The sequence below is a fragment of the Sminthopsis crassicaudata genome, chromosome 3, assembly GCF_048593235.1.
Source record: "Sminthopsis crassicaudata isolate SCR6 chromosome 3, ASM4859323v1, whole genome shotgun sequence".
Taxonomy (NCBI): domain Eukaryota; kingdom Metazoa; phylum Chordata; class Mammalia; order Dasyuromorphia; family Dasyuridae; genus Sminthopsis; species Sminthopsis crassicaudata.
Window position 1 is genome coordinate 374,321,757 of NC_133619.1, and position 12,833 is coordinate 374,334,589.

Here is a 12,833-nt window from a genome sequence, read left to right on the forward strand (position 1 = left end):
GTTTCCTTTACAGTGGGGCAAACTTGCAATACTTTAGTAGTTGATAGAAATTCTAAAGAACTATTTCTCCTTGCTTGTAAAGACAGGTTTCATCTTGGAGTCCTCTTAGCAATCATAAGATCATAGTGTTTAGAGCTAGAAGCTTTAGAGATTAGAACTTGTCTGACTCCCTCACTTCACAAGGAAATAGAGGACCAGTGAGATTGTGACTTAGAGCACTTCACTGAAACCAATCAAACAGGTGTGATAGCACAGGCACTATTCTATACCCATATTTTCTCTACCTTGGCTAAAATGTAATAGGGGTGGTCTATGCCACATTTTCAGAAGATTTTATCAACCCTTGACATATAATAAAAAGGGTTTTTCACTATTATCAGATAAGTTTTGTAAACACAAAACTCTTGACTTTTTTTTTTTTTTTTTTTTTTTTTTTTTTTTTTTGCCTCTAACAAGACTATAGGTATCCAAAAAAAGAAGTCTTACAATTTACTTTTTAGTTGTTTGGATTTGATAGCAAAGCAAGTTTAATCTTTATTCTGGTACTGATTAATACTTGGAAAGTCAAAGAGAAAGGTATTAATCTTAATCTTAAATTTGGGACTTCCTTTCTCTTTAGATGAAGGGCTACCAGGAAGAATAGAGCATTGGAGTGAAATTGATTCCTACCTATTTATGGTAGGATAGTTTTGAAAAGAGTTTATGAGAAATAGAGCAGGAAGTTAAATAGATCTTGGATGAGAGAGAAAAAGTTGAAAAAGTCCTCATTTTTTGAGAAAGAAAGGGAAGGGTGAAGGTGATCCCATAAAACCAAAGCATCCAAAGGAACTTTACCTGTATTTTTGTATCTCTAGTTAAGTTACCGATTGCCTACTCATTCATTTACTAAGAACATTATATACGGGAAAGCTAGGTGAAGCAGTGGATAGAGCACCAGCCCTGAAGTCTGGAGGACCTGAGTTCAAAACTGGCCTCAGACACTTAACACTTTCTTGGGCAAATCCCTTAACCCCAGTTACCTGAGGGGGCGGGGCGGAATTCAATTTTTGGGCCATGAAGTAAGAGAGAAGAAACTTAGTCCTTTCCTGACTAGTTTCAGAAATTCAGATTAGATAATCAAACTTTAAATCAGAACACAACCATAAGCAAAGAGATACAAATTTAGAAATCTAAGAGAATATCTGAAACTGAAATCAGGAACACGTGAGGCAGAGGGTCATCCATTTTTAGCTGCAGAGAATCTTAGAAGCCATTATTTGATAGATGAAGAAAGAGATTCTCAGAGAAGGTAAACAACTTGCCCACTATAGTAAGTTGCAGAGGTGAAATCTGAACACAGATCCTATTAACAAGATTATCAACAATAAAAATCACAATTAGCATTTGTATAGCAGTTACTATGTGCCAGGCACTATGCTAAGTACTTTACAATTAGTGTCTTATTTGGTCCTCATAGCAACCCTGTTCTCAAACTTTGTCAAACTGTTCTTGATATCCTTTTATACTATTAAAAATTAATGCGGATCTGTCCAAAGAGTTTTTGTTTATGGGGGTTATATTTACAGATATTTACTATATTAGAAATAAGAACTAATTTTGAATTTGTAGACCTTCTGAAAGGATTTCAGGATTTTTTGGACCATGCTTTGAGAATCACTGCCTAATTACTTTAAATTCTGTTGGCTTTCTATTGGAACCTGATGTTCCAAATTTTCTAAGGCAAGATCAGGGAAAAGTAGTCTGGAGAAAGGAAACACAGAGAATCAAGGACCATGTTTAAAGGCTAGATTATTGTAGGAGATAGAGAGATAGATCACCATTGGAGTAGAGAATACAATAATAGGAGCTTTCATATCCATATTTGGGTATCTTTTCCATTTGATTCAGACTTAAAGAGACAAATATGACTTGCCATGAATCACTAGTGCTAATAGCAACAAACTTTTTATTTTTATTTTGGGAATTCCCAGGAGTTTTTTTCTTTTCTACCTCCCCCCAAAAAAAAAGCAGGGGTGGGGTTAGTATGAAGGAAAGAGATTGTAGGCTCTTATAAGTACTTCATTATATCCATGCTTTTTCTTGATATGGAAGATTCTAAGTTATTACAAGGTAGTCCTAAATTTAGTTTTCTATTAGCTGGTAAGCAAATATTTAAGCACTTACTATGTGTTAGACGTTCGCTAAGCACTGGAGTTATAAAGAGAGGCAAAAGTCATCCAATGCTTTCTCAAGGAGCCCACAATCTAAGGCATGGATAATTAAAACTACCCTGAATTCATTAATATAAGTTGAAATTTAAGTGAACAAATTTGAATAAACCTAGGCATTTTGCTATATCTTATTGGTATTGTGAACATTATAACAAAGGGATTAGTGTAATGCTGGAGAAACTGAGGCAAGACAGAGATTAGAGATTTTTAATATTTTATAGTGGAAAAGTTGGACTGGCAAGGCCGTACTAGCCAGAGCCAGAGCCAGCTGGCTGGATCAGACTTTTGTCTCAAAGGACCCAACAACTAGCAAGTAATTCCAGAGACTTTTGTAGGGCTCCAGCTATCAGGGAAACAAAGGCAAAGGGGGCCAGAGCATTGGGTGAGTGGAAATTCCAGGAAGGACCATAACTTTTAAATTCTGACTGATTGGGAGTCAAAAGCAGGTGACAGGAAGTCTGAGACCATGAGATACCCAAGTATCAAGCAAAGGATAAAGAGGAGTATTCAGACTTGTTTGTAGGAGAACAAAAAAATAAAAAAAAAAAAAAAAACCTCACAGAGGAATCCAGAAGAAGGCAGTCCCTGGTATCAAATGCTACAGAGTGCAAAGATGAGAGTTGAGAAAAAACCATTCTATGCAGTAATTGAGAGAACACTAATAACTTTGGAGAGAACAGTTTCAAAAGAGAAGTTTTCCCTTTCAGCATTCCCTCTTTCTTGTGTTCAGTCTTTCTTAAACTCTGAACCTATAAACTTAAAATGCCTTCACTTGATCATTTCATTTCCTCAAAATCTAGAATTCAATCACTGCCAGATTCCAACTCAACCCATCGCTTGCTATCATCCTGTTGAAGTTTGACTTCCAGTCCACTGAAAGTGCAGTCTCCAAGGAAACTGCAGCCTTTTCCCCATCCTCATATATTTACAGACCTGAGAGCCTAGCTTCTTAAACTGTGGGTCATAACCCCATATGGTATCTCATAACTAAATGTGGGAGGTCACAAAATTATTATTTGTTATTAGTAAATGCTGGATTTGTACACCTTTTTATATACCTATATAGTCAAGATCACATAAAAATTTCTCAGGCAAAAAAAAAAAAAGTTCTCAAGGATCTCAAGTGAAAAACATTTAAGAAACTCTTCTCTAAAATATTGCTTGGGACTCTCCCTTGGTTATCCTGTTCCCACTAGTTCAAGTGTGCAGATGCTGATAAACTTCTTGATTTAGCTCTAATCTCTCTTCTGAATTCTATGGGGTCCAAATAAACTCAGTGATAGAATGTACTATTTTTCTTCTTATCTTTTTCTAGCACCTAGTAAAGTGTTATTCACATTAGAGGTGCTTAATATATCCATATTGAATATGAGGATATTTATATATCAAATATAAGAAATAATAGGTTGCCTGTTGGCCATCTGCTCCAGAGTGCCTCGCATAATAAATCTCAGAGGCAGTGTGCCTAAAACCCATTATCTCCCCAAATCTGTTCCTCCACCAAATTCTTATTTCTATTGTAGATACTGTTATTCTGCCACACATGAAGGCTGGCTACCTTTTAGTCTTAGCCTTCCCTCCACCCTAATTTTCAGGCATTTTCCAAGTCTTGTCAATTCTGCCCATGTGATTTTTCTCAAATCCCTTTTCTCTACCCATATCACCACTACTGTAGTGCAAGCTCGGACCTCCCAACTGGACTACAGCAATAACCACCTATAATGGTCTCCATGCTTGTAGCTTCTCCTCTCCCAAATCTGTTAGGCCACAGAAATTTTCCCAAGGCATATGTCTGAGCACGCTATGTACCTGATTAAAAACTTTACAGGCACCTCGCTGCCATGAGGATATATAACACATTTCTCAACCTAGCATTTAAGACTGTGTGGGACCAGAAGACCCCTGCCCGAAAATGACTGCTCAGAGATCACTCAAAGTAAAAAGGCAGATTGGTGGGGCAGTCCCACTGAGAGATAAAGAAACTCACAGTAGGAGGCCCGGTCCCTGAGAGTGTGCACAATTTTATACATTTCAGACAAAGAACCCCCCAAATCTCACCCTCTATATGTTGTGATTGGCTACATAAGTCTCTATTCCCCTATTTGGCTAGTAGAATGCAGTAAATGAGATAGCGGCACAGCTCCTTCGGCCACGTGTAGTTCCTTTTTTGGACCATGGAATGTAGTCCAGGTCTTATCTAAAATCATGTGACTCCGGAGAAGCCGAAACTGAGGCCTCTAGGTTCCAGCCAACTTAGCTAACTGTTACTGATCAATATGTGCTTGAGCTGTAAGTCCTTCTTCACCTTTTCCACATAAGACCCTTCATAATATATACTTCTTAGGGTATGTTTTCTCTCTCACCCCTCACTAGAATATTACCTCTGGGAAAATAATCACTAGTTCATTTTGGGCTTTGTGTATTTGTATTGCCAGTGTCTTGCATATAGTAGACATTTAATAAATGCTTGTGAATTGAATTGAATTGGACTTCAGATCTTTAAAAAATGACCTCTTTGGGGGCAGCTAGGTGCCGCAGTGGATAGAGCACCAGCCCTGAAGTCAGGAGGACCCGAGTTCAAATTTGGCCTCAAACACTTAACATTTTCTAGTTGTGTGACCCTGGGCAAGTTACTTAACGTCAATTGCCTCAGGAAAAAAAAAAAATGACCTCTTTTTTCTTCTAAAAGATTTTTGTAATACTCTGATCTGGGAGAAGGATACTCTGCTGCTGGCTGTTTTTCTCCCCACCCTGTTATTTAATCACACTATTAAGTAACTGCAATAAAACTCTTCCCCTCAGAAACCCATATAGAGCACAGGAATTTGATTTCTTGTTGAAATGACTGGGAGAAAGCCTATTCTTGTGGCCTTTCCTGCCACAAAAGTCAGGCAATGTATTTTCTCTTTTTATATTGAATTGGCCCCTTCAATATCACATTAAATTATTACAATGAGTTCTGTAATATATTCTGTTGCTTTGGCTGGCATGGGTTTACTTCCATGTTCAGCGCTGAAGGATTCAAGCTATGGAAGATTCACATCACCAGAGATGTTAGGGGAAAGGAGAGTGAGACCACTGGGAGGGGGGATGATTTTTCTCCTGGTTCACCAAATCTACACCCTTTGGAATAGAATTCTTATAGGTTACCCTGTTCAACCTTCACTCAAGACAAGGATTTCCCATATACTATTCCTGATAGATGGTTATCTCCCTTCTGGGGACCTTTAGGGATAAATATCCGATTCTACAAGTTCCATCATTGGGTAAATGTTATCATTAAAAATCTTCAATGGATCTTTCAACTTCTTTGTAATTTCTAGCTTTTGAACCTAAGTCTTCTGAAACTAAAAATCTATCAAACAATGATTTTGATTATTCAACCTCAGATACTTACTGATCATACCTCAGATTAATTATTTCACCTCCCTTGCTCTGTTTTCACATCTGCTAAAAAAAAAAAAAAAAAAAAAAAAAAAGGACAATAATAACTTTTGGACCTGTCAGCATTATTCTACAGTTCAAACAAAACAATGTGTGTAAAGTACATTGAAAATCCTCAAAAGTCACATAAATGTCAGTTCTTATTTTTGGGGGGGTTATTAAAAATCACAATAGAGTTCTAAAAATATTTTCCCCTAAGGGAAGGCTTGCTGGGGTAGGGAAAGGAAGTATCTGTGTTGGAACAAATATGATATAAAAACAAAAGGCATCAATAAAAATTATATCTAAAAGCATAATGTACAGAATCACAAGTTGTAGTTCACACAATTTCCTTTTTTAATCCTCAACTAGAAAGATCTTTCATTCTGGCCTTTGAGATGCTTTTCTATTTGTACAGACTCGTGACATTGACCATTATTACTTCTTGGCTCCTTTTTTGGTATATGATTAATTCATCCTAGTGTACCTTGTAGCCAGCTATACACAATAGTATGCTCAGCTTGAATAACAGTTCTCCTTGTGATGAGGTCATAAAAATAATAGCTCATGTTCCATAGTAATTCAGTTTACAAAGTAAATTGCTCACAATCCACCCTGTGAGCCAAAGCCATGGTTCTTAAACTTTTGTTCTTGTTATCTTATACTATTAAAAAATTATTGAAGAGCTATCCAAATATTTTTTTTTGGTTTATGTGGGTTATATTCAGAGATATTTACCATATTGGAAATAAAAACTAATTTTGAATTTGCCAAACCTCTGAAAGGATTTCAAAGACCACCCCCTCCCCAGGATTCTCTGCCCCATACTTTAAGAACCATTGAGCTATAGAATATAACTATTCACCTACATTTTACAGATGAAGAAATGGAGAAATATAAAGCATAAATGACTTGCCTATGAAACTCTCAACTTCCTTCTAGCTTCAATTTTTATGACACTTTTTTCTGATAGACCCCCATCTTTACCCCCATGGCCTACCTTGTGTCTTAGCATTTTCCCCTCCTAAAGTATAAAGATAAGTCAACAATGTTTATATCAGTGGGGTAGTTTTAAATATAAGTCAGTACTAGGAATAACTTTAATTCTTTGAGTTCATTCATTCAAGAAGCCATTATTAACCATGGATTATGTATTAAGCACTGACAATTATTAAGAAAAGAAAGACTAAAAGTGAATTATCCCCATCTTCAAGGAACTATATTCCATTAAGGGCAACAATATGTATACACATAAGTTAATCCAAAATACATGAAATAGGTCAAAACTGTTTTTTTGTTTGTTTGTTTGTTTTTGTTTTTGTTTTTGTTTTTTTGTGGACGCAAACTTTGTGTAGGAATTGTCTCTTGTACTGAGCTTTGAAGAAAGCTGGGATGTACTGCATTATCTAGCTGCCCCATCCCCTTACATCTTAAGTCTATTTTTTAATCCAGTATGCCATGCTTCTTCCCTGACATCTCAGCTTACTACCAACATATTAGAGGTATCCACTCATTTACTTTCATTCTCTTCTCATGACTTTTTCAATTTCACATTTCCCTAATGAAATACTTTATTATGGTTCTTTAGAGCATATGAAGAACTTTGGAGAAGGAGCATCTCCTGTAACCATTATTAACAGGGATCTCAAAATCCCCAGAACAGGGATGATGTCATCTTTATACCCTGAGCATCATTGCATCCTTGAGAGCTCTAAGCATAGTTTGTGCTCAATAAATATTTGTTGATTGAATGAATATGGTAATTCAGACTAGCCTAATAGTGTTACATAAAAGTTATCCTTAGGGGATTGATCAGCTAACAGAAAAGTTTGTAATTAGGAAATTAATTGTTTGTATGTTAATGAGTATTTTAGAAGTACTTGAAAATAGTTCTCTTAATAGGCTGAACATTCTCCCCTAAAGCCTTATTTACTCTACTAATTTGTTAAGGATCCTAAAAGATTTACATATTCTTTAGCTTAGTACTGACTATGAAAACAATTTAACCCCATTTGAATGATCATAAATTCCAGATTAGAAGATTCCTAATGAAGTGACATTGTAATGCAGGCTCTTGTGTATATATACCCAAGAACTGTTATATTTCATTCTGTGTGACTTTATTAGCTGTTAAAAAATTTTAATTTCTAATGTCAGCTCACATAAACATTAGGATTTTAATAAATCCTTTTAAAGTCACATATGAGTGTGTCTTTCCCCAGAGGGTCTAGTAGTGTTCTGACTATAGCTATTATGAGAGAGAGAAGGCTAAGAATGATGTCTCTTGTTCTAGACTCATCTCCATAAGTGGGTCTTCTGACACCATCTTTGCTTTCTTGATAGTTTTTGGTATAGATTAAAATCATCAACAATGAAAAAAAAAAAAACTGAGAAGAAAAATTTTCCATTTACCTAAGACCTAAGGTCATATTGAAGATTTTAGCAGAATCTGTCAAACAAAATAATTTTTAGCAGTATCTAAACTTCTATTAAATCAGTACCACAAAAACGCACATTAAAGCATACACATACATGCCCACATTTTTCTTCTTGATTATGATCAGAGGTGTTTGAACTGCACTTGTGAAGCTATTTATTCACAGGATATTATCCTAAGACCAGAGAGGAGTTAAGATGGATGATTCAAATGAAAACTTACATGTAAGAGAGAATGTATATATAATTCGGTAATTCATCTTTTGTACCATGTCAAAATTGGTTTGGTACTAAATTACAGTAATAACACAACAAATACCTGTCATCCATCAGCTATATTTTGAATCAAATGCCTGCCAGTTTTTATTTCCTTTTTTTTTTTTTTTTTTTTTTTTTTAAAGCATTCTACGTAGTGAAGTTTCTTTGATTCTTAAGCTATCTTTTGGGAGAATATTAAGTATATTTAGGGATTTTATTTTCTTTGTCCATCTTCCTCTCCTTATTCTTCATTTGTCATTCCCTGCTACACCCCCACTTCCCCATCTCCCTCTATCTTTCTGTCTGTCTGTCTCTGTCAGTCTCTGTCCCTTTGTCTCTGTTTCTGTTTGTCTGTCTGTCTTTCTCTCTCTCTCTCTCTCTCTCTTACACACGGAGAGAAAGAGAAAACTAGAGAGAACAGTAGTCCTGTCCTCTTTTCTTCTCGCTTGAGAAATTTATTCTGTCGTGTACTGTTCAGTAGGCTACAGGCATTGTAATCGCCTCTGGGCACTTGTTCAAAATCTCAGAAATGAAATAACAGATTGGCTAGACCGAACCAAACTCCCCCGTCACAACCCTATTATCTCCTCATTCTGTCACCCCCATTAGGCAAAAGCCTGGGAGACCAGATGATGATAACATTTTATTTATGTATCTATCTCTTTCATCTGAGCTCTTCACTGGATTTTGCCAACGTTAAATCATTTGTCTTTGGGTGATTAATTTGAGAATGAGGTTCAGGTCCTTAGACTTTTCCAGTCCAGTGCTCTAGTCCATGGGGCATGCTCCTAATGTTTTAAAGAGTACCAGAACTGGCTTTGTGGAGGCATCTTTGCAGAGAAAGTCTATGAAATGATTGCCCTTCTCCTCTTAATCTGTAGATTAAAATAGTGATCATTGTGGGAATGAATGTGATTAACCCCCAAGTGTGTTATGTTTAATGAATATGCTTCATTTACTAGGAAGAATTTGATCTAAATTATTCATAGCCCAGCAAGAGAGAGGCAGTTTAGCAAATAGTAAAAAGCATACTGGATTTGGAGTCCTGGCTCTGCCAAGTCTTGGCTCCATGTGGCTATAAGCAAGAGATTCCACCAGAATCTCAATAAGACAAGGCCTTTGAGGAATCCCTGGGATAGATAGGTGTACAAGGGAAAGAATTTTGAGAATCTTTGTTTAATCAACAGAATTATTCCTTTGTTCATGCTGCATTTGTTGAGCTTTCTCTGAAGATCACAGGCATAGGGTATAAATGATGACCTTAGTGAATTATTCTTGGCCAAAGTCAAATACAAAAATATAAGTAGTAGCTTATTCTCAGAGCCTAGAAAATGAAAGGGAGATACTGAAGAAAGTCTTTTCCCACAACTGTATAACAGATATTGGTCTCAGTTTTCTTTTGTTTTTTTCCTCTTTGTAAGGCATGGTTTACCTATTGCCTTGTCGTCCTAATTTATTGGCAGTTAGGCAGACAGAAAAGCCTTGCTTTTGCATTTTACTCTCTAGACAGTGTCTTGCTGAGGGGTCAATATGAAATGTACCTTAATGATTCTGAGACATTACTCCTAGGTGTTCAGAGGACATAGGAATTGGGCCAAGGTTAATACATAATAGAGAAAAACATTCCTGTTTGAAAACCTGCTAGGGATAAATGTGAGGATTGGGATAGAAAAATATTTGCAAGCAAAAGAAAGTCTTAATTCTTATGTTATTACATCAAATTAGGGTAAATATAAACATTTAAGCCCTGCATATATATGTTTTTTATCATCTTACTTATAAAAGCGTAAACCTCTTTTCCTTTTTTTTTTTAAATAGCCCACACACCAGACAACAGCTTTCTGGGATTTGTGGTAGAACAGCACCTGAATTCAAGTGATATCAAGCACATTAATGAAATCAAAAGGCAAAATCAGTCTCTTGTATATGGCAAAGTTGATAGCTTCTGGAAGGTAAGTCTGATTTTTTTTAAATGTATCTTTTAAAAAAAAATGTTAAGTAACATGATTAAATTTTCTTCTAGGGAATAATTAAGCTAAATTCTCAGGTCATAATGTGATTTCCTTAGAAGTAAACACAAATATTAAAGAATTTGAAAGCTGAGTATTAGGGTATCAAATAAAGGTTGTCCTTCCTCCTCCATTTATTCCACGTAGAAATGAAGCTATTCTAGCTTTTTGAGATATTTTGATTTGAAGTGTCCCTGTCACAAATAATGAGTGGGCCAGGCCTGGTGGTGCATGCCCCTCATGTCAGCTGCAAAGACAGTTTGTCTCTGGGTTTAGGAATTCTGAGCTGTAGTAGGCTGTGCCAGTCAGGTGTCTGCATTTGGTTCAGCATGCTTTGCTGAGTCCCCCAGAATGAGTAGAGGGTCAACAAGCTGTGGAAGAAGAGGCAAGGCAGCCCAGGTTGGAAACAAAGAAGGTCAAAGCTCCCATGCTGATCAGTAGTAAAATGGTACCCATGAGTAATTCTTGTATTTACAATTTGGGTGAAAAAGGAAGCTCATCTGTTTTTGTTTCATTTTTTTCTTTTTGTTAAGTAGATTTTTAAATTCTTAGACTTCTATTGCTATGTAGTAAATAATTACTTGACCTCGGAATGATTCTTTTTCCAAGAAGTCTTGGGTTCTGCTTACATTCTAAAGACCTGAAACTTCTTTAGATTAGGTAAAGAGCTAACCTTCCTATCCTTTAGTTTGGTCATCACAAGTTTCTTTAGCTTACTCAGGTCAGTAATGGACAGATTTCAAATTGAGACCTTTAATCATAGAAGAATTTGTGATTGTATGTATTATTGCTAAGAACCCAATACATTCTTTCTCCTCTCCTGAAATGGTTTCTAATATAGATGTATTAGAACATATTAATGATAAAAACAAGAAAAACATCAGATTGAATGATATACTGATAGCCACGCAAAAAGCATTTTATCTTCAAAACATACAGGTAGATGTAAGTTACACTGAACCAATTTATTAAGGCAGAATTGGTTTCTGGGTTATAAAATCCTTGCCTACCTATGTATTTGTGTTGTTGGTTAGTCATTTTTTGGTATTGTCTGCCTTTTTGTGACCATCTTTTGGGTTTTCTTAGCAAAGATCCTGAAATGGTTTGCCATTTATTTCTCTAGTTCATTTTTCAGATTAAGAAATTGAGGCAAGTAGGGTTAAGTGATGTGCCTAGGGTCACACAGCTAAATGAGTGTCTAAGGCCTAATTTGAACTCAGGAAGTTGAATCTTCCTGACAAAAGGTCCCATGCTCGATCCATTTGTTATATATATATATGTACTTCTTATAATATTTTCCCAGAATGATCAGTAAGATTCTTTGAATTGGAAAATGTTTTAACTAAGATATTACAAATGCTTTTAGAACTAAAAAGGGTTTCATGTTCATGGTTTGTGCTTTTTCTTTTTAGAGCAGTGTATAGAAGGAGGACAGTTTTTTATATCTTAATATTAATGTCTTTCTAGGATGCTGAAGTATAATGAATGGGGGAGTAGCTGAATTAAATCAAGAATTGGAAGAGAAGCTAATTTAACCCAAAGTAGCTGTCTTTGTTGTAAAGAACCCATATTTTCCAAGTTTTCTAATACCTAGGATTCCTGTCATTTTAAGTCAATGTGACAAAGAGGTGCCTTTACATTTAGCTTGGGTGCATGAATATCTATCTGAATATCAGGTGTTCTTGACCTTGGTTGGGAGAAAATAGCATCTTTATTTCAATGTAATTGGATTCTTGTGTAATCCTTTGAATTTTATTTTATTTAAGGGAAAAGACAAGTGTTGTTTTTTTCCTGAAAGGGGCTGCACAAATTTTATTAGATTGCCAAACGTTGGAGAAGTGTACAAAATGTGCTTGAAAGGAAAGACTTCCTTTCTATTTGCAAGACTGCCATCTCATCCTTTTCTCTCAAGTGAGCACCAATGTGGTGGGGAGGATTATTTGGTTTACAAAGGGTTATCTTATAAGGTTTCCATGTAATTATACTTCTTTATTTACTGACATTAAAAACTGATTTAATACCAAGACATTTTTTTTTAGCTGGGACTGATAAAAAAAATATTTCTTGTTCCCCTTCTCAACTAAGTTGTGAAATGAGATCATAGGTAGAATAGTGATGTTTTCATGGGTGACTCAAAATACAGAAAGTAAAATAAAAGAGGTGTATGTTAATCTCATCTCTCTTTCTATTTTCCCATCTACTCTCAGGCAAGAATGGGGAAAATCCTGGTTATATTGATTTGACCTCGAAATTGTATTGTTTCTGTCTCTACATTTGAGTCCTACTTTCTGCCAGATGACTGACAACCTTCTCAGTTTCACAGCTAGAAGGAACCATTACCCTAAAATTTCTTAGGGTCGTTAAAAAAAAAGAGACAGAGAGATGGATGGATGAATGGTATATAGATAGGTAGATAGCTAGATACATAAATACATATATAGAAAGAAAGGAAGAAAGAAAAAATAAGAGGAAGGAAGGAAGGAAAGAAAGAAATGCT

At 35.7% G+C, this 12,833-nt stretch overlaps 1 protein-coding gene across 3 annotated transcripts in view; it reads left to right on the forward strand.

Annotated features, from left to right (window-relative positions):
• MGAT5 (alpha-1,6-mannosylglycoprotein 6-beta-N-acetylglucosaminyltransferase) overlaps positions 1-12,833 on the forward strand; it is a 367,256-nt gene that overhangs the window by 261,086 nt on the left and 93,337 nt on the right. For all 3 annotated transcript variants that reach the window (XM_074301876.1, XM_074301877.1, XM_074301878.1), the window contains one exon: positions 10,146-10,279. In XM_074301876.1, the coding sequence (XP_074157977.1) occupies positions 10,146-10,279 (134 nt within the window). The remainder of the gene's footprint in view (positions 1-10,145; positions 10,280-12,833) is intronic.